The sequence below is a fragment of the Plasmodium cynomolgi genome, chromosome 12 (assembly GCF_000321355.1).
Source record: "Plasmodium cynomolgi strain B DNA, chromosome 12, whole genome shotgun sequence".
NCBI lineage: Eukaryota > Apicomplexa > Aconoidasida > Haemosporida > Plasmodiidae > Plasmodium > Plasmodium cynomolgi.
In genome coordinates, this window is record NC_020405.1 from 2,041,661 (window position 1) to 2,063,826 (window position 22,166).

At 38.5% G+C, this 22,166-nt stretch overlaps 3 protein-coding genes across 3 annotated transcripts; 1 reads left to right on the forward strand and 2 right to left on the reverse strand.

The window, feature by feature from the left end:
* Nucleotides 1-1,283: 1,283 nt before the first annotated feature.
* PCYB_125720 (hypothetical protein) lies at nucleotides 1,284-7,430 on the reverse strand (the record flags this gene model as incomplete). Its single annotated transcript, XM_004223905.1, has 2 exons — nucleotides 1,284-5,564; nucleotides 5,607-7,430. The coding sequence occupies 2 exons, from the start codon at nucleotides 7,428-7,430 to the stop codon at nucleotides 1,284-1,286; spliced, it is 6,105 nt and encodes a 2,034-aa protein (XP_004223953.1).
* A 6,080-nt stretch (nucleotides 7,431-13,510) lies between these two features.
* Nucleotides 13,511-14,972, forward strand: PCYB_125730 (hypothetical protein; the record flags this gene model as incomplete). The annotated part of the gene is made up of 3 exons (XM_004223906.1): nucleotides 13,511-13,642; nucleotides 13,749-14,021; nucleotides 14,181-14,972. The coding sequence occupies 3 exons, from the start codon at nucleotides 13,511-13,513 to the stop codon at nucleotides 14,970-14,972; spliced, it is 1,197 nt and encodes a 398-aa protein (XP_004223954.1).
* A 580-nt stretch (nucleotides 14,973-15,552) lies between these two features.
* Nucleotides 15,553-20,197, reverse strand: PCYB_125740 (hypothetical protein; the record flags this gene model as incomplete). The annotated part of the gene is made up of 4 exons (XM_004223907.1): nucleotides 15,553-16,226; nucleotides 16,452-16,734; nucleotides 16,925-19,910; nucleotides 20,025-20,197. 2 exons carry the CDS (start codon nucleotides 20,195-20,197, stop codon nucleotides 16,925-16,927), a joined length of 3,159 nt encoding a protein of 1,052 aa, XP_004223955.1. The 3' UTR covers nucleotides 15,553-16,226; nucleotides 16,452-16,734.
* Nucleotides 20,198-22,166: the final 1,969 nt, after the last annotated feature.

The window sequence follows — 22,166 nt, forward strand, 5'->3', positions numbered from 1 at the left end:
TGCATGTCGACGTACTTTCCAATGCGCATATTAGTGCCCATGTCGACGTACTTTCCAATACGCATATTAGTGACCATGTCGACGCACATATTCTTATCCCCATTTTAGCACACATATATATGCTTGCGCACATGTCAATACGCATGTGTTAATACGAATGTGCTTAATATGCATTTTCCCGTCGCGTCCTCCACGTGACGCGGAAAAAAAAAGGCCAAATCGGGTGAACGTGAGCATCGCCGTATCGGCATATCCCCACCATGTCGCCACCACACCGCTGTACATTTAAGCGTTACAAAACTTTGGCAGATTGCCATTCCATGTGCAGCGTAAAAATAAAGGTTGAGTCCTTCCCATTTTAATCTTTTTGTTTTTTCTTTTTTTAATTTTACATGCGCACTACGTTAATGTGGCAAAAGAGAACATGTCGTTTTGTTGAATGAAATAATTTGTGAACATCATTTTTATGAGCAGTGAAAAAAAAAAAAATAAAATAATCTTTAAAAGGCTACAAAAAAAAAAAAAAATTGTGACATAAAATTTAATAAAATAAAATTGAGGCAAATGCAACTGACTTTTTGCAGCTTCCCCGCATTTTCTGCACACAGGTGAAACTTACGCTTCTGTTACCAAACAAGGAAAAAAAAAGGAAAAAAGAAAAAAGAAAAACGGAGCGAAACGGAGCGAAACGGAGCGAAGCGAAACAAAACGAAATAACATTAAAACTGCTAACAAAGAAGCTGCCGACATGAACGAATCGACGTGGTTATATATTTATGTAGGACGGAGTGTGCCAACTGAGAGGGGAACGAAATCGATTGCAAAAAGGCAGGTGCTAGGAAAAATATGCACACAGTGTACGCATGCCTAACCTGCGCTGCGATTATGTTACCTTTTGGTGTATAAAAAAATTACTCAAAACGAAACAAATTGACAAAAAAAAAAAAATTAAATTAAAACGAAATTGTACAAAACGATGCAAAATGAAACATGGAAAAACAAACACATGGTAAAGGAGAAGGAACATAGAATGGCGCAAAACAACGTGGGGAAAATGATGGCATACCAACGTAAAACATGGAGGTGGCTTACAAAAAAGGGCATCTCCCACCAAAGATATCGCTATGCTGCGATACGCGGAATACGTTATATTTGTAGCCATCTCTTACAAAGGTGCTTCAATATTTCGTCATGCACGTAGGGTCAAGTTTCTTATGATTTTTTTTTTTCCTGCCACACTCACATGGTGTGAAGCAAAAATGAGTGTGTCACCAGAGCACGGCTCACAAATTTATAAACGGAAACAAACCAAAAGGTATGATGGGGCAGCTTAAAAAAATGACTTTCAAAATATGCTTGTAATAATTCGACTTCCGATAATTTTGTAACTTCTCAAAGGACTGATAATACATGTATATATTTAAATATTCGTAGACGAAATCCGTTTGGTTATTTAAATGAAAGGGGTAGCTACTTGGTAAAGTACTTTGTTCACCCGAGATGTTCCTATTTTTCCCTGAGCCACTATCCTCATGTGACCTTTTCTTCTTCTTCATAATGAAGTAGTCCCTTTTCTTGTAGTGCTCATTCAGCAGAGACAAAATGCTGATAACTTTTAGGTACTTTTTTTTTAAAAAATAATATCGAGCATATAAAATGTTAACCTTTCTATCGTTGAAATAAATTTTACTTATTAGGGATACGTAAATTTTAATATTTTTTACGAGTCGATATTTTTTCTGTCTTTTCTGGGCACTCTCATAGTCCACACGAAACGAGTTGAACAGTTTCTCCTCATCGGCGTAAATCTTATTCATGCTCTTTCTGTTCATTTTGTTCATTTTGTTCATTCTGTTATTTGCGTCTGCTTTGTTGGTCGAACAACATTTCGCGCCATTGCTCGCGTTCTCTTTTGGTGCATTCCTTTGGGGGGATTCTTTTTTTTCTCCCTTATCAGCGCTCCCCTCCTTTTCGGCCTTCCTCCTCAAAGGCCAGAATTTCCATCTCAATTCTTTCTTATCCCTTGTGTGAAAAGGCAACTTAAAATCATTTTCACCAAATCGATCACTGAAGTAGATGTGATTATTGTCGACTTTAACTTTGGGGTGGTCATACAACTTCATTCTAGAATTGTGCAATTCGTATTCGTTTTCGAAAAAGAGTATTTTTGTATATAAATTTTTTTTAAAAGGCAATGATGTTTTCCTCTTTCCGTTTCCCTTCCTTTTTTTTACCGTTTCGCCAAAGGAGGACATTGCCATTAGTGGCAAGCGACATACACTGCTTCCTTTCCTGCTCAGGAGAAGACTGTCTGAATATTTTTTCCTCCTTTTACACTTGGCATAGAGATAAAACAGGTACAAGCATTTCAGGCACATAAATTGGTGCGTCAAATTGTAAAAGAAATTTGTATTTTCGTAGCTATAATAGTTACTGTCATTATTTACACTTAGATAAAATTTTATGTACGTGTCTATAATGTTGAGAAAGTAAATTATGAGCTTGGCATTTACCCTTAGGTAAATCAGAATTTCACCCATACTGATCCAGGTGATGGCTTCCAAGTAGACATTTTTAAGGCTAATTTTCCGCATGCCCTTGGCTGTGTCAGTAGCTAGAGGGGTGGTATTTCTGACATTGTTGATGCTGCTCCGCGAGTTGAGAGTTCCAAAATGGTTACAGCTTCTGTCACCCATTTGGCTTCTACTAACCATGTAGCTTCCACCAAGCAAACCACTTCCGCTAACCATGCCGTATCTGTTTCTCTCCGAAAAGTAGTAATTCTTGCTGTATAATTTGTTGCTACCCTTCTCGTAGCTAAAGAAACAGTTGCAGTTGTTGATCCCACCATTTGGATGGTAGCCGCTGTCACTCTTTGCATGCAATTCGCACATAATCTTACCCACATCAACATAAGACATAATTTTGTTCAAGCAAAAATATACATACATGTCAGAATTTTTCTTTTCCTGCATTTTCTTATGGATGTATTTGTACAATACTAACAGTATGGGCATAACGCAGGGTAACAGATTCACTTTGCTCATGTCAATGTACTCGCTTCTTTTTATGTTGCTTTTTAGTTCGTTTGGGCAGGTATCATATACGGATGGGGGTTCCATGAAACTTGTGTTTCTCTCTTCCATGTTTACGCCTTTACCTTCCTTATACTTATCGCTGACATTTGCATCCCCCTGTTGGTTCTTCCCCGCGGGGTGTGCGCTATCGGCGTGGCAAGATTCTCCCCACTTTTCATCATCAGCAGCGCTGCCACCATGTGTTGCGACAGTGTGTGACCCGTCACCCGAACCATTCTTCGCCACAGTCGAAGTTGCACACCCTCCCGAAGTAGCAACCTTGTTAGCTCTACCCCCCCTTCTGGACTCAACCCTCATCGCATTGCTTTTCTTTTGCAAAATCTTTAGCGAAATCTGAATTCTGTCAATTTCTTCTTTAATGCTATTGGTTAAAAGTCGATTCCCTTCGTCCTTCCCCTTGGCTAAGTTGGTGCACTTATTAAGATTAAATGGGACGTTGGGAAAAAACCGAGTCGATTTGGGAACTCCCCAGGAATCGCTATTTCTGGCAGTTTCATCAGTGTAATTAATATCGTCACTATCGCCCTTGTCCATCTCGTCCGTGTCGAATATTGCGTCGTACAGTTGGCTAAGATGGGCATCTCCCTTTTTTTCTTCACGTAAAAAATTGAAATGATCCGTAGGGCGAGGGATTTCACTTGGGCTTGATTTGGTGTCACACTTTTGTGAAGCTTTTTGCAGAAGCAGGTGCTTCACCTGGGAACTTTGGAAGGTCCTCTTTTTATTCTTCTTGTCTTCTGTTTTTTTCTCCCAGCAAAATAAAATATCATAAATTACGAAGAAATTAATTAAGTAATATACATAAAGGTAAAAAAAAAAGTTGTTTGGGAAGTAGTTTATAGCTTTCGTGAGGATTAAAAAACATTCGTTGTTAGGTGATTTGGTTTGGAATCCCTCACCGTTGTCGAGACAGTATGGGGTACTTCTTTTTCTTCCTGTACAGTGTGTGCTCATCTTATCATTCGTGATTTTCCCCTCTGCGAAGTTTCTTGCAGTAGAAATATGTACCTCCCCCAGTTTAGGATCAAACGGGTGCTCACGCTCATCATGTTCTATTTTGTTCTTATCATGGCTTCCACTTGGGTCGTCACTTTTCCCATTAGACTCTCTTTCGGATGGGACCTCACTTGGGTTTTCCTTCACACTGTTAACGGGCCTTTTACTAGCTGAATCGTTGCAGCTTATAAAATTCCCAAAGTTACAAAAGTCATCCATATAGCTTCCTCCTGCACCTGCCTTTTGCTCATCATCTACATCAAACAGGTTGTTCGGACTAGTAATAGCGTTATAAAAGTTGGGGGCATTTCTCCTTAATTGGTTAATTAACCCTTTGTACTGTTCATTGTAGCTGTGTAAAATGCTCGCATCGTTAATGAGTGCGCCATGTTTGCTACCATCATCTCTATTTTTTCCATTTGGAGTTTGCTTCGAATAACCCTTATGTTTATCACCCTTGGAGGACTTCCTTTCCCCATGTGTAGAAAGTACCTCCATATTGCTGTACCTCGAACTGGTAACTACTATATATAGCAAAAAAAATGGGAAGGCATACACATTATGGCAGTTTTGTAATAGAAAATTTTTACATATATAAATACACTTGGTAATTTTTAACTTGTACAGATAGATAACGCCAAGGTAGTAATAACTCAACAGGTGGTTGGGATCCACGTTGATGCTTTTTATCATGTACTTGTAACTTAAGTTTAGTACATCCGAATAATCATTTTTTAGCAAATTATTTATATTTATTTTTTTTTCAACCAAATCGTCTTCGTAAATGAGGTTTATTTCTTTCATGTTGTCATAGTAGTAGTTGGTGTTCAGCTGCTTCAGTAGAGAGATGCCTATAATGTAGAAAAGTTTACTACTTCTCAGTTTGTTTACGTCCATGTTGGGGACAAACATAGGCCATTCTTCACACTCCGAGGTGGTTAATGCGTTCCCTTCGTTTGCACCCTTCGCCTCGCATTTGGCCTCCTTCCCCATTTTATCAAGCCAATTCGAATGGGAATCATTTTCAATATAACAATTTTCTTGCTTAACATTATGCGAGTTGTCCTTTCCATCACGATTTGTGCTATTCTCTACCGATGGATAATTTTGACCCTCAGGTGAAAAACGGCTCGCATCGTCAAATGGCTCTCCAGATTTCCGATTGCACTCATCCAATGTTTTGTTTGTTCCCTGGGGGATGTTCCCACTTTGGAAGTGTAAATTTTCTTCACTTTTTACCCTTCTGCGTTGGGAGTCCACCTTGGGGATATCACTCGAATGTTTATTCTTACTCCTGTGTGTACCACTCCGCAGTTTCGCCATGTTAGTGTCTTCCTCGACAGATTCACTCGTCACTTCGTTAGCTGTCCCCCGTAACGCGCCTCGCCTTCCCCTGTTGAGTCGCAAATCCAAGACGACATTACACTTATGTGCATTTTTCAAAAAGAAGAAGAGATACCTTAACGAATTCTGCACACATATATGAGCGCTCCTGAGGTGGTTAAAATTTACCTTGAGCTCAAAAAATATGTCGAAGAAAATGGAAAATCGGAAGGACTTTATATCCCCTAGTTTGTCATAAAACTTGATTAAAAGCGAAGGGGAATTATTTCTACCCTGTGCGGCATTCATATCATTAATGTAGTTCGTGCTGTAAGTGTTAATTATGTAATCATCGTAATGAATGTCTTCATCTTTCATGTAGAAGAAGGAGTGATCGTAGGGGGCATATTTTTCGGGCTGATCTGAGAAAAAGGTACTCTTCCCCCTTTCGGAGAATTCCGTATGTACTTTATCCCCTTGGGGAGAAGTACCAACTGACTTTTCACACACTGCTGGAGATTTCTTCATATGAAATAAATGGCTGCGTGCATGCTGATTCATCAGCTTACAGTGCACATGGTTAATATATCTCAGAATTGAAATGACCAAATGGTAATTAGAGTATAGAAAATTCAGCAGTGCTATTCGTTGATATAGGGAAAATATCAAGTAGGAATTAAAGCGGGTGTAAAAAGCGAGAGACACAATTTGTTCATATTTTTTTATAAGGAAATATTTGTCCTTACTATGAAATTTTTTATTTAATTCGTAAGTATCTATTTGGTAATATTCATTATACAGGAAAACATTTTCAATGAGATTTTTTGCCTCGAAAGTTATCCTTTTTTTGCTTCTCCTGATTTGTTCTACTACTTCTTTCGAGTTGTACAGCGCAATGTAGTAGTTGCCATCATCCACATGGTGCCCATATTTCTTGCTTTTCCTTCTCTTCAGCTCGGTAGTGTACGTTTTACTGAACAACACGTCATTCCATTTTTCCCTCCTCTCATTGAACAGGGAATATTTCTGTATGTATGCCGTTTCATTTTTGATATTACTTAGGGTATTTTTTCGATAGTGAATTTTCCTATTTCTGGTTTCCTCAGAATCGGAAGATTTTTCTTTTTTTTCTTTATTTGAAAAGTTGAACAAATTGGTTTTGTTTACTTTGAAGAGGTTGTAAATGCTCGTGGATATATCCTGCTTGCTATTTTTGATCAACTTCTTCCGCTTGTCCACTCTGTTTTGCGTGTTTCTACGACTTTGTTTTGCACTATTCCTTTTGTAGCTCCATTCAGCAGTATCTACGATCGTTGCGTTATCTCCGCTGACATCATAAGCACTGGCGCCATCACCACTAGTGCGCTCACACAAGAGGTGTATATTTTCCTGCCTGAATCTCTCAATCATAGTGAACTTACCCTCGCCCGGATGTTTATATCCTTTTACATAGGAAAAGTAATAGTGCGAATTGATGAATGGTAAAAAAATAAGAGACAACATTTCCGTTATTTGGAAGAGGAAATAAATGTGTTCATATTTTTCTACATTAATTTTGATGTGATAATTAATGAAATTTTTTTTATACGTATCTCTCAACAAATTTATGGCTTTTGAATTGTTATTTTTTTTATTGTTTATTAGGATAATTGAAGTCATTGGATGGAGAGCCTCCTCTTTCTTATTATGCTCCCTAACCATTTTATACTCTTCCCCTTTTTTTGACAACTTCTTAGAACTTTTCGTCTTGCACTTATCATTCATATCTTTTTTCATGTTCACCTGGATGGTAGTTTTTTCTCCAAACATAGAGTTATACATCATTTTGTTATTATCTTTTTTTTTATTTTTATTTAGGTACCTCTCCTTTAGATATTTTTTGTAGCATGATATTTCGTTCCCAATGTCTTTGTTCGAATGGCATAGGAAATTGTACAAATTGTACCTCAGTTTTTGCTTCTTCTTCAACACATTTAAAAAATTGAAGTATTCACTTATGTCCTTCTTATGCATGTTCATGTAAATATATTCGTCAAAAATGTAAAGGTAGAGAAAATTATAAATCAATATTTTTAATTCATTATTGGGGAAGATTTCTAAGCGAATAGTTTTTCAAATTGTCCTTCCCATCATCATCAATATCATCATCATGAGATTCGTTCAAACTTCTGTTTATTCCAAACAGATTTTTGTTAATTTTTTTCTTAAAAATAGTTTCAATAAATTTGTCATTTTTTCTTTCCCTATTTGGGGTAGCCAGCTTCTTTTTCCTGTCCGCCACATCACAAGATGTGAATTTCGTTTTTTTCGAGTTGCCGTTATATGTATCACCAAATGCCCACTCGCTCTTCGCCCCCACGTTGATGGAAGAGCGACTGTTCAGGTTATCTACCAAAGTGACACTTTTAATAATATGTCCCGACTTTTTCAAAGGGATATCCGAGTTGTACCTCTTATTATCGCTAAAAGGTTCATGCGACGAGATGGTGTGGTTATATGGGCAGTTATTCATTCGAGTGGGGTCCCTACAATGGAGAAATGGTGTACGTTCACCCTCCTTGACATTATTATTTTTACAATCTGCAAAGCTGTCCAATTCTTGGTATACGTTTCGTGTTTTTTGCCCCTTCTTCTCCACTTGGCTGCAATCCTTCGTTAGGTAGCCATTAAGCATATTGTTTCTCAACTGATCGCTCATACCCATCGTGAAGTTAAAATTTGGGGAACTTCCACCAGGTGAATTGTCACTCAGATGTAGATTCTCCCCAGCGCAGTTCCCGTTCACTGTTGCATCTCCCTCGCTTTTCTGTTTTGCTAACTCGTACTGCGACGCAGTTGTATGAGGACATACAGGGTAGCCCCCCAACTGCAGCTTCTGCTCTTCCAAGTTGATCAACGAATACAGGATGCTGTCTTTCCCATTTTCACTCCGTATGTTAATTCTGTACTGATGAATTAGCTGCGCGCGGATCCAACTGTTATTATTACCCATTGTCTCCCGCGCATTCCTGCCTTGGACCTTTAGAGAAGCATTTTTATAAAGATTAAAATAAATTTTAAAAAATATCGACTTTAAGCAATAGTCATTCGTTAGATAATTCTCACTAGGATGAAATAAATTTACACCATTATCCATTCTCTTCAGTACATAGAAATTCTTCTCATATGTAAACAGGTTAATATCATAGGACTTGAGAATTTTATCCATGTATAGATGGTAAATCAGAGTTGTAATTATTTTGATGAAATATATATTTTGTTTCTACGTGACTTATCAAATTAAGATAAATTAAAATGTGCCTTTTGATTCCGTTGAAAATGTACTTGTAGTTAAAGCAGATGGCATTCTTTATGATATTCCCCACGACGAGATCGTTGATGTAATTCAGGTGTGGGGAGTTGAACGAGTTATTTAGGAAGGCATAATTGCGATACTTGGAGTGCGAGTTTTCATCCTGCCAGTCCGCCATGAAGTAAAAATTGCTGTTGTTTCGCAGCTGCCTCTGGAAATGGTTAAATGTGTGCACCACCAGCTCGTCGTACATGCTGCACATGCCATAGTTGTCATTCTCGTCCTCGTCGCGGCTGTCCTTATTGTCGTTTTTCGCTTCACCTTTCGAATCGTTTTTCGCTTCACCTTTCGAATCGTTTTTCGCTTCACTTTTCAATTCGTTTTTCTTTATGCTTTCCTTTCCGTCTTCCCGCGTCGCATCCACCGCGCCGCTTCCCCCCACATTGTCATTACTCCCCCTACACACGCTGGTGCTACCCTCGAGGTCCCTGCTACGATCCAACTCGCCAGACTGAGTTGGGCAAAAATCGCCCCCCTCACTATTGTCCCGCTTCTCACTCTCTATGGTCCCCACGTCAGACGTCGAAATGGCCATGGTCTTCATTTTTTTTTTTTTTTCATTTTTTTTTTTTTTTTCCTTCTTTTCTTTTTTCTTTTTCGCGCTTTCGTACTTCAAATCTTTGGGATGCTTAGCATACGAAGAGTCGCTATGCTCTTTCCCCTTCACATTAAAAGAGTTCAGCTTATTCATCTCGTGATTTAAATCAAAGGACTTCCACTTTCTCTGATAGCTCTCGAAGATATAATAAAAATACAGGTACACATTCTTATATATGTAAGTCGAAATGCTCAACAAGTTGAGCTTGCTGTACAGGAGTGCCATCACCAGTATGCCCTCCACAATGTTTATCTGTTTAAAGTACGAAAAATAAATCAGCACGTCAAAAAAGTAGTTGTAAAAATAGTATTTCTTATCCTTAAATTGGATCAGATTCTTCAGGATTTTTTCCTTCTTATATATATTTTTTTTTTCATTGTATTCAATATTCATTATATTTCTTAGTCTCTTTATTCTGCATATTTTATCTTCCAGGGGGATATTTCTTACGACATCTGTTAGTCCTTCTAGCGATGTCTCTTTGTGTTTTATTTTTAGGAATAGCAAATATTCATCTATGGTTATGGATTCCTTTTTTTTTCTTTTTTTTTATGTGTTTCTTTCTTTTTTGATATGTATAATTTTGTCTTTTGCATGTGTGGTGAAAGTGGATGCTTCGTTTCTTGGCGAAGGGATCTTCCTCCTTCGTCGCGGCAGCATCCTCGTGGGTATCTCCCCGTGGTGTGTGTTTCCCATTAGCCCCACTACTATGGTGCTCATTGGAATCAATTTTGTTTGTACCCTCCTTAATACCATTTGCTTCTGTGTTATCTTTCACTGAGAGAGGGCATATTTCCCCTCCCTTGGGTTGAGTCAACCCGTTTGAGGGCTCCACGGGCAAGCTATCACATGCGAGGGGCCAATCACTTCCGCGCAGAGAGGAACTCTTCCTTTTGCTCTTCCTAATTGCAATGGTGGTACTGTCCGTTGCACGCTCCTTGAAGGAATCGTCTTGTTTTTTTTTCTTCCTTCCCGTCAATATAAATTTGTTCTTAATTTTGGTACTGATTCCGTTACTTGGTAGTGTTATACTATCTTTATTTGCTTTCTTTTTGTGTGCCCCTTTTTCTCCCTTCTCTTCATTGTACTTAGAAAAGATGGAGGACGCCTTCTTCTCATACAGCAGGTTGTCGTAATAATTATATATCTTATTTTTCAGCTGCGATGAAATTAGGGTAGTAATCCTTAATTTCCTTTTTTCGCTTTCGGAGCAGTATTTATTAATTTGTCTAAATTTTCTCTTCAAGTAGATATACTCAAAGAATTTAATTTTGGCATTTTGGAAATCTTTTAAATGAATGTACGAAATGATTACTGGGACGTATAGGTAATACAGGACAGAATTGATGTCAATATATTTTATATTTTTCTTGTTAATTTCATATTTTAATTTTTTGTTATTGCTAAATAGGTAAATATCGAAGTAACTGAATGAAGGCAGGGCTATCTGACTTTTGTGAATGACTTTGTCCAATTTATCATAATCACTTTTTTTTAAGTTATAAAAAAAGTTAATGACTTCATATTTTTTTTCTTCATTAGAGTTATCTTCATTTGTGAATTTATGATCGTCTAGTAGTAATCCTATTCTTTCACTGTTCCTCCCTTTTTTATTTCTCGTAAGGGTGCTTTCCTTCATGTAATTATTGTCACCATATATAAGTCTTTTCCCCTTTTTATTTAGGTATAGTATTTTTATAATTTTGGAATATCTAAAGGTGTAATTAAAAATTTTGTTTTTATTTAAGAAGCTATTACTGTATATGATAAATACATTTTTGAATGGCTCAAAATTGTCTATTACTTCTTTGTATTTGTGATAGTTTAGCAGTCTATTGTTGTGTCGAATGTATTTCCTGAGTATGGCTCTCAGCTTATGTCGGTCGTATTTTTTTATATTTTCATTGATTACGTTTTTGTCCAGTGCTTTGTCTTTACCTTCCGTTTTCAGCTCACCTCTGATGGTGTCATACAGGAGCATTTTCATCATTTTCGCGCGCGCTGGGACGTGCTGCTGCTGGTTTGGGCGCCGTTCGCTCGGTTCGACTGGGTATTATTTGTCATCAGGTCGCTCGGTTAGGCGGTCACTGGGTTAGGCGGTCCCTCGGTTAGGCGATCACTCGGTTAGGCGGTCCCTCGGTTAGGCGATCACTCGGTTAGGCGATCACTCGGTTAGGCGATCACTCGGTTAGGCGGTCCCTCGGTTAGGCGATCACTCCGTCAGACGGTCGCTTGATCATTTATTTATTTTTTTTTGCGTTCGTTCTTGAATTTCGATTTAGGCTATCCCCAATATGGCTTACCCGTTTCGGTCTCCCCAATTTGGTTGCCCCCCCTTCGTTACGCTTACCTTTCGCTGCTTCTCCCCGGTTTATCTCCTCCCCCTTTCTGGCATGATTGCACAAAAACAAGCGCCTTATTTTTTTCCTCTTAAAATGGATGCTCTTTCAAGTTTGAACTTTCCCCTTCAGGAGCTTGAATAATTATTTCATCGTTTTCTAGGTTTGTCGCTTTTTCATTACACTTTCTCAATTCGTCTGTTAGCAATTGCGATTGAAATTTACATTTTTGTGTTATTTTTTTTTTGCTCATTTTTTTTCTTCCGATTTTTGGGAATTTTTTTTATTTTCACTGGGAAATGTAAGGCGGGTGTTTCATTAGAACTGTGGCATCCCGTTTACGTGTTTTTCATAGCATAAGAAAGCGACCTCATATCGTATGCACGTGTTAAGCGTAAAATATGCGCACAAACTTGTATTGTGCATTCTGCGGCGGTGTATACGTGTATGCTTTCTGCGTTTGTATATATATACGCGTAAGGAGGGTACACACGTATACGTGCAAATGGGAAGGAGAATTGGTGGGTATGTTTTTTTTTCTTCGCACCAACAAGGACTGATAAAAAATTGCAAAACCTGGATTCTTTTCCTTCTTTTCGCAATTCTGTGCGGCATGTAATTTTACTGGCATGACTGAAATTTTTTTTTTTTTTCTTTTAAAATTAGAAAAAAAAATAACGTGTTTATTTTTTTCGTGCAGAGGATGTGCCCCCCTTTTTTGTAATTAACATGGTACCCATATAGCTGTGTATATTGCGCGACGTGTATGACATGATGGTCCAATTGAGAAACATTTCGAAACAAATGTGCACGCTTTTGTTAGAAGTCAATTGAGGGCATCCTCAAAAAGGGAGAAAATGCTATATTGTCTACGGAACACCGCCATGTAGAAGGAAAAGGTTTTTTTTTTTTTTCTCATCCTGTCCTATTTTTTACGCTTTACGTGTGTATTTTTACGTGCTTTCGCGTGGGGCACATCTCATGAAAGACCCCAAAGGCGATAGCTATAGAAAGGAGAAATAATATGCATTTTTTGGTTAGCAAAATAGGGAGTTTTTTTTTTTTTTAAAGCCTGAAGTTTTTTCCTGCGGTTATTTTCGCCGCACAAACATTGTAGGGTCATGTATCACAAAATCAGGTTGCTGACATATAGTCTCGCCTTAGTTCTTCATTTGGAGGGGGTCCTAGTAACACCGTTCTGTTAGTATAAGTAGGTGCACAGGCAGCTAAACTAAACGTAAGACACGCATAAGGCACGTTAGGCACGTTAGCCACATTAGGCACATTAGGCACGCTCGGCAACCCATCAGAGGCAGCAAACCTTTCGCAATATTCCCAATATGTAAAAAAAAGGTGGGGAAAAAAAAAAATAACCACCGTGTGAACAGTGCGCATATATGCTAAACGTTTTTATCTTAGTGGTAGCAAAATATTGGCAGGTGTGGTCCGCTGTGCATGTCTATTTATGCCCCCGCTTTAGCAAACGGTCATATCTTTTGGACCACCTTACCACGCATTTTAAAAGCCTAAAATTACGAGTTATAAAAAGAGAGACACATAATTTTACAACAAGGGCGTAGTAAATTACAACTGCAATTTTGAGCAACGGGTAGAAAGGGGGTTTACTTAAAAAGTGTTCGTCAGTGTTGTCCTTACCGCTGAGCGTGTCTGTAGCAAAGGGTCATACCTGGGAAGAAGCGCACGCAGGTGTCCCAACGTGACGCTGAACCATATCCGCTGCACACGTTTCATTTCAATACAAGACAACCTCTCCCACGTAAGCACACCGTCAAAATATACCAAAATGAACCAAAAGAAAAAAAAAACGAAACCCCCCATAAACCTAGCCACGCTGGAAGACAAAATAAACATCCTCAATTTTATGAAGGATGACTTTGAAAAAATTCTCGACAAAGAAAATGAAATTCATGGCATAGTCACCAAGCAGAACAGCAGCAAGGAGGAAAAAACCTTAAATGAAAAGGAAAAAATCGACATCATTTTAAGCGAACTGATGCTGTCCTGTGAGGAAAAAAAATCAGTTAAATAAGTATATAAAAACTGCCAACGAAATAATCAGCCAAAATAATGACATAATTAAGAAGGAAAAGGAAGAAATTGAAGATTTAATTTTGGGAAAAAATCAAGAAATAAATTCTATGCAACAAAAAATTGACTTGGCAAAACGCTTCTACAACGATGTAAATAACGCACTGGTGCAACTTTTTAACAACTTGGATTTATTTTTAAAAAATAAAATAAACGTGGAATTAAATATCGATCATCTGGAAAAAATCTCAAAGACGGAAGCAAAAGTGGGAAATAAACCCAGGGGGGAGGACACACAACACCGCGATGAACATGTAAGGGGGCATAAAAGGCAGAACGAAGGGGAGGACCAATTTTTACAGCAATTATATCACTCCATGGATGAATATGAAAAAAAAATATGCAGCATTAGATCCTTTATGCAGGTAAATGAATTATATCACCTCTCAAAAATGTCATTAATTGAAAAGGGAAGCGATGCTAAACTACCTGCACAACTTCCGCACATCCCTCAAATTGAAGAGAAAAATCTGAACGGGGAAGGTCACAGTGACACAGGAGATCCACACTCCAGGAAGGACAAACAGGTGAGGTACGAAGATATATGCATGAGTAAAACGGGACAGAGTGGAATGGCAGACGATGCGAGTGGCGAGGTTGTCAGCGGTGAAGGGGAGATGGACGAGGAAGAAAGCGAAGATGTAGAGGATGTGGAGGAGGATGAATATTTGGACGATGATGAGGATGGAGAAGAGAGCTTAGATGATGAAACAGATGCGGAGGAGGAAAGTGAAGAGGAGGAAGAAGACGGAGAGGAGGAAGAAAGCGAAGAGGAGGAAGACGGCGAAGAGGAGGAAGAAGACGGAGAGGAGGAAGAAGACGGAGAGGACGATGACAACGAGGGGGGGAGCCACGAAGATGACGCAAGCACGGAAAACACGCAGAGAAAAAAATTCAACTCACCTGCGGAAAGTGAAGACAACTTCGGCGATTCGCAACAGGGCGAACGTGAGGTGCTGGAAGCAACACCATATGGCCATACAGAGAAAACGTGCGGCAAAATAAAAATACTGAACGATGCAGAAACGACCATAAACAGTTTCTCCTCAGATATGTATAAAAATATATTAAGCGACAATATGAACGTCCTCATGGACAAAATAAAAAAAATCGATTACGACTACGTGTCTTACTTTGAAAAAAAATTAAAAAGTTAATTATTAAATCACGTCTTTCCCTCATTCTCTTTTTCCTTTTTTTTTTTTGCATATAAGTGCATCAAAAATAAAATTCCCAATTTTTTGTGACATACGAAATGTGGTTATTTTGTGCGAAATTTTTAAAAGAGTGAGTTAAACAAAGAGTTCAGATGATGGGGTGTTTCCCTTGCGTGTGACGCGGCGAGGGTGCGCGTTTTGCAATTGTTGAATGTTGGGTAGACAAGGCAAAATGGGAAAAAATAGCGCAAAAAAAAAAGTGAAAAATGGGGCGACAAAATGCCCCCAAAAGATATTGCACATATTATCGCAACGTACAGCTGCAACATGACATGGCAGCAAAGCGCCGCAACGCAATCGCGCGACACACGTGGCGAAAAACGAAGTGCCAACAAATTTACCAAAGAAAGGATCCACCCGTTGGAGGCGGGTAAAGAGCATTCCCCGTTTAATCTACCATTTCGGGAAAAAAGGCACACAGGGATGGGGGCTCATGTGTGCATACGTAGGTAAATGGTGTTACACACGTAAGCAGATGTTGGACAAATGAGAGGAGCACGCCTGACGTGGGGCAATTAACTTATTCGCCCTTTTTCTTCTTCTTCCTTTTTAGCTTGGCGAAATCTGAAAATTCCATCACGTCATCCGCAGGAGCGTCAGCTTGTTGCTTCCTTTTGTTTTTGGAAATATTCTTTAAATTTTTGTCCTTCGAAAAATTATCTTGTTCACTATTTTCCCTTTTTTTTATTTTTTTTGTCATCTGATAAGAAAAAAATGCATCATCGTCTAGGTCTTTGCCTACGTCAAAATTTTTGTTTATGTAATCATCCAGGAATTCGTCTTCCTCCCGTTCTTCATCCAGGACTGACCCCGTGGCATCATCGTCATCTTCGGACGTTCCCCGAGCACCACTCACATCATCGACGTGCTTCTTTCTTCTAATTTGATACTTATCCTTAAATTTTTTAAAACTATTGTTATTATATACGTTCAGAATATCGTAAAAATATTTCTGGTATGGGTTCTTCATTAATTTAAACATTTCCGGCGTTTTCATTTGATCGTTTTTTTCTCTTTTCTCGTTGATGCAAGCGTCGTGAATAAAATTGTTAAAAATATTGAGCATGTTCACTTGTTCTTGGGCGCTTCTGTATTCTACTGATAGCTTATCCAGGATGTTAATGACGTCCTTCGTTTCGTAGCGGTACATATATGGATAGCCAAAAGACGAATCATGTAAACTGGGGGGTGGTTCTGGGGGGCGCTGCATCGCGGTGAATTGGGACCAATTACCAGCTTTGTTGTTATTCGTCGTTTCGTTTATGCTTGGTGGTGGTGGTGGTGGTTCTGGATGGCGTTGCTTCGCGGTGAATTGGGACCAATTGCCAGCTTTGTTGTTATTCGTCGTTTCGTTTATGCTTGGTGGTGGGGGTGGTGGTTCTGGATGGCTCTGCTTTGCGGTGAATTGGGACATATTACCATCTTTGTTGTTAATCGTCGTTTCGTTCATGCTTGGTGGAGGGGGGATCGGAGCCGGCACGGTGGGGGCTAAACCGTTCGTAGCACCACTCATTTGTTTATTCCTCCTCCACATCCAATTGGTCTTGACGTTAATTACTATATCGTCATTATCATCGTCGCCATTGCCCTTTCCATCTCCGGCGTTATGAAGAGGAGCCTTCTCTTCTGGGTTTTTCCCTTCAGAGGGGGGATTTTCAAAGGAACCACCCTCATTCGAGTCTGGTTTGTCCTCACTAACCATGCTGCCATTCGCGATAGTGCCGTTAGCGATTGGTCCGCTTCTCTTTCCTGGATCGCCCAAAAGGAATCTATTACGCAGGAACCCATTATTTGTTAAGCTATTTTTGTGCACACTAAATCTGTTCATCTGAATAAAATTATAATTAAAAATTGTTATGTTTCTAAATTCAAAAAGGACATTCTTAAAATTGTCATTCAGTAGGGAAGAAAAATGTGTAAAACTCATAAAAATGGGTTAGTATAGAATTTGCATCCAGAGGATTATTTATTGACTTATTGTAAAGGAACACTTTATCATTGACGATTAGATTTTTTTCCCCTTTGTGATATTTGTTAAACTTTATCATGTAGGCATTCTTGACATTATCCAAGTTTTGTGTATATAAACTATTTTCATCATTAAACAAAAATTTCATGAGGATGTTTTTTTTTAAAACTAAATAACGTATCATCATGAGGGAGAATAAATGGGTCCATGGTTCCTTTGCATGAATGCTATGTTGAAAAATTCGTTTTATAAAGCTAACATTTCTGATTAAATTTCTGTCCGTAAGTATTAGTACTGTTAGCAGTCCAAAGAAATTATACGTGTGATCACTTTCATAATAATTTATATTTCTTAAGATGCTATAAAAATAGCAGTAGATATTATCGTCTATTTGATTTGATGAATACAGAAGCAGGAACATGATGATGAGGAAATTAATTTTTATTTTGTAGGACTCCACACTTTTTATTATTTTTAACAAGGAGAGAATGTTTAAGCTGTGCAGGTACTTCTCCTCTGCTGCCTTCTCGATCCCTCCTACGGTGCTGTTCTGACTTTTCAACATAATGCACCTGTTGTAAATGATGAAGTAGATGTTGTTCACAAGGATACTGGAGAGCACCTTCAGGGTAGTTTTGCTCAGGTATCCGTACAGGCAGTGCTCGTGGAAGGTGCAGTCGTCCGCCATTTTTTTATGACGGTCAAGGTGTTTGCTTCCGCGGGAGTGCCTATTGGGGGCTCCCGTTTGGGTACCATTTTGGGCACCATTCTGGGCACCATTTTGGGCTCTATTGGGGGCACCATTTTGCACTCCCCTTTGGACCTCCTTCCCGACTTTGTTGTCCCCTTCTCCAAGGGGCTCTTCACTGCCTTCCCGGAATTCCTCTCCACTAATCACGTTCGTCTCTCTAGTACTAGCCCCGATGGCCGAGGAATTATCGCTGGGCACTGACTGGCTGTTGCTAGGCACACCCACAAGCTTCGTCGTGCTTCCATTGCTCCAATTGGACTCTTCCTCCTTCGTGGAGAATTCGCCATTCGTTGGAGCCATTTCTGGTTGGCTCCTTCTAGATAAGTTGGGGGGGGGAACCTGGCAAATCCCATACACTGATTGGTTATCCCCCAGGTTCCCATCAGCAGCACACCTCAAGTCATCCTTTGGCGCTTTCCCACTTTCGCAATTTTCCACTTCCATAGGGGTATATTTAATGTAGCTCATTTTTTCTATGCTCCATTCTTTGAGAAGGATATTTCTCTTATCGAAAAGTTCGAAAACATTCTTCGAAAACATCTCAAAAATGTAGGTCGTAAAATAGATGATATTTTCTGTGACGTCATTAAAAGAGTTACTCTTAATTTTGTATAGAATGAACAATGACCTGTTCATGTTGACAATTTCGTTCTTCAACTTTTTATTTAAAAAATTCTCCTTGTCTCCATTTTTTAAGGACTCCACAATATGCTCAACACAGGATCTTAAGTTGCATAATAATTGTTCGAACATGTAAAAAACGATATAGTGTTGCATACGTTCTATGGTTATTATATATTTGAGGGTGTTTAGAAGCAGTGGATTTCCCTTTTTAATTGATAAGTACCCCTCAAGAAGGATGTTCAGATTTGCAAATTTATTCTCTTTTTTTTTTAAACAAAATTCTTTTATATTGTTTACTGACACGAAGAAGATACTCGGTATTGAGCTGTATACTGCATTCTTCAAAATNAAAATGTACTGTAGGAATAGTTTCTTCGTGAAAATTTCAAGGGCGTATACGTACAGTAACGAATTCAGGAAGAAATAGAAGGATGAGAAATTATATTCTTTAAAGTTGAATCGGTTAAATAAAACATTTAAAATATAATTAATAACCTCTCTGTTATTTCCTTCCAAAGATTCTAAGCTATCATTTGGAAGAATGAACATGAACACATGTTTTAAACACTCCAAAATGGATTTCCTTATGAATATATCTTCCCTCATTTTATAATAATCTAGCAAAATTTTTACATACAGAATGTATACTAGTGGATTTTTCTTAAACAACACAACCATGTTATTAATTCGATCGCTGAATATATTGCTCTTGTTGTTTATAATTTCGAGATGGATCTTTTCTTCATCTTCTGAATATTTTTCCACGTAAATTTTGTAATATTCGCACATTAAATTTATGCCAATGTCGTAAAGCAAGTTGTACACACTGCTCATGCTTACCTTCCTCTTTAGCAGCAGTTTCAGCATCATTTTGCTCCCTCGGTGGTAGTGATTGCTAGGGCTGCCGCCACTATTGGCATTATTCGCGCCAACACCATAGTTGCTGCTATCCCTGTACTCGTTTCCAAGTTCGTACAGCTTCCGCAGACAAACTGGAATATCGTAGTAATCGATCGTCCAGGACTTCTCCGTAAAATCATCCTCATTTGGACTAGCAACATTATTCCTTTCCTCACAAGCGGATATTTTCTTTTTTAATAGCTGCTTTATTTTACTTTTCCATATTTTGTTGTTTAGTACAATTTCTTTGGTCTCCTCATCAAGCTGGAAGATTATATCCTCCGAGTTTAGAAAAAGCAATTTTTGTTGAGTCCTTGCCGGTTGGTGGTACTTCTGCTCGTCGTTCTCATGAACAAGAGTTTCTTCCTCAATTTCTGTCGACTTCTCCTTTTTTTTCCGCCTCCTCCGCATCTTCTTCAAATAGAAATTTATATCATCGTATTTTGGTTTTTTTTTTTTTTTCAAAACATATTTCGATACAATATATTCCAGGTTTTTTTTCAGGGAGAACCAGGAGTGGTTTGCATTGTACATCTTCTTCAGGTTGACTATAAAATGTTCATCCGTTTTTTTTAAGCTAATTTTATTTTCCACAACAGCGTCCATCTGGTTCTCAAAATCACATGCAGGTTTTCTATTATTCATAGAAGGGGTGGAGTTCCTCAACCCTCCACTGGAATAATTACCCGTTTCATGGTTGTTACTATTAAATTGTCTTCTGCTTCCTTTTTTTTCCTCTCTTCCGTACGTATTGTTAATTTTATTTTTCCAGTCTTTATTGAGGCCGAAGCTCCTTTTCTTTAAATCGTTCTTCTTGTATTTGAAGATCTTTCCCGTTTTCTTGAAGTCGTAACTTCTTACATCCTTCTGCTGTTTTTTTCTCTCTTTTCTTTTGTCCATATCGTGGACTTTTTTATACATATTGTGTTGTGCCTACGTTTAGGTGCTAACCTTTTTTCGGTGTGCCCCTCTCTTAATGTATGTTTCTCTCTCTTTCTTTCTTCCTTTTTTTTTTTTTTTGGCGCTCCTTATTTTGTGAAGTTTTCACAAAACGTGGGTAATTCGCTCCTCTTCCTTTGAATTCGCAAGTGCTTACCAGTTAGTAGTCGCTCTGACTGGTGCATGGGCAAAGAAGCAGATGGTGGAGCGACGAGAACATGTTCGTCAGCTAAAAGGGTCATTACATAATGCCTATTCAAAACTGTATGTGGTGGCCGTGGCGTGCTATTTTCATGCGCGTGTGCTATGCGCTTTAGTGCAGCTTTGTAGCGCCGTTCTGGGCCTCGCCTGTCACGATGTTGGCAACCGCTTCGTTGCGCCCGCTTCGTCGCAACTGCTTCGCCGCGACTTCTTCGCCGTAACTGCTTCGCCGCGACTTCTTCACCGTAACTGCTTCGTCGCGGCTTTTTCTGCCTCACTTCGTAAAGCAACCCTTTATGCCATGCTACGAGGGTAGGCAAACATTCAGCCTATACGCAGGCATAAGCATGTATATGCATATATATACATATATATATTTGCGCTTACATAAGTTTATATTTTTTTTTTCCTGTGGAAAAAGCGAACCCGCGGGGAAGAAGTTCTCCTTGCGCGCAAAGTTTCGTTTCCATAGCTTTTAAACGCATCTGCTTTTTCCAGTTGTACGTTCCGCTCAACTGATTTAAAAAATGGTTTAAAAAAAAAGATGTAAAGGTAACAACGCAGGAACGCTTGCGAGTAACTACGCAACTGCGCTGGTATTGGCGATGAAAAAGGAAAGCCACAAGAACAGCATAAACATAGAAAGAAAAAATATAACGCGTTACTATATTGCATTATATTATATATATATTTATATGCATTTTTCTGGTGAGGCAGCCCACAAATATTTATTTATCGCACCCTGCGCAGAAGAGTGCCATGAACCTTATGGCTAATGGAGGGAAGAAAAACATGGGGGTATATAATATATACATATGCAGCATATGGCATATGCACCTAAATGCTCACATAGCCAAATATATATGTAATTTTATATACACTTTCTTGATAAACTATCCACTCATTTGTAAGTAGGACTGACGTATATGCGCCAAAAAAAAAAATTTTTCCCGAAGTACGCGCCGATGTAGAAAAACCTCCGAACCTTTTTCTTTCATTTTAATGCGTAACTTTTTTGTACTATCTGCTTTGCAAGGTGGAAGAAGAAATCGATTCGGGTCTATTCCCGTTGCCTTTTTTTTTTTTTTTCCAATTGAAAGGGCCCAAAATGGCAATTTTATGTGATGTGGAAAAAAAAAAAAACGGAAAAATACAGAAAAAGTGCAGAAAATTGCAGAAAATTGCAGAAAATTGCAGAAAAATGCAGAAAATTGCAGAAGCAATGTAGCCGAGATTCATCCAACGCTATAGGGAAAAAGATTCCCCGTCGTGGTTTGGTTCATTCTTTACGTGCCTACTTAATATAATATAGGCAGTTATATGTTATCCAGTTTGGTCAATTTTTTCGATCTATTTATCACCATGGAGGAGTTATTTCCTCACGTTATGTTGGCATAATGATAGCACATTCGACCTAGCCCTCTTTTTCCAATTTTTTGGAAATTTACTCGAAAAAGGTTGGAAAATTATTGGAAATTTTTTTAGCCCTTACGTGTTCATTATAAAATGTTTGGCCAAGTGGGGAAAAATACGTTTCTAAAGGAGACATATATACAGTCCTGCTCAAACGGTGACCAACTTGTGAGAAGATTTTTTTCTCTTTTTTTTTTATGCCTTTTATAATTAACGCGCTGCAACTAAGGGATCATGTAATGGATCCATTTTATTTTTTTGGCCCATTTAAAGGTTTACTCCCCACCGTTCAGTGTATTTATATTTTTGTACGTACGTATGTATACCCGTTTTGTCG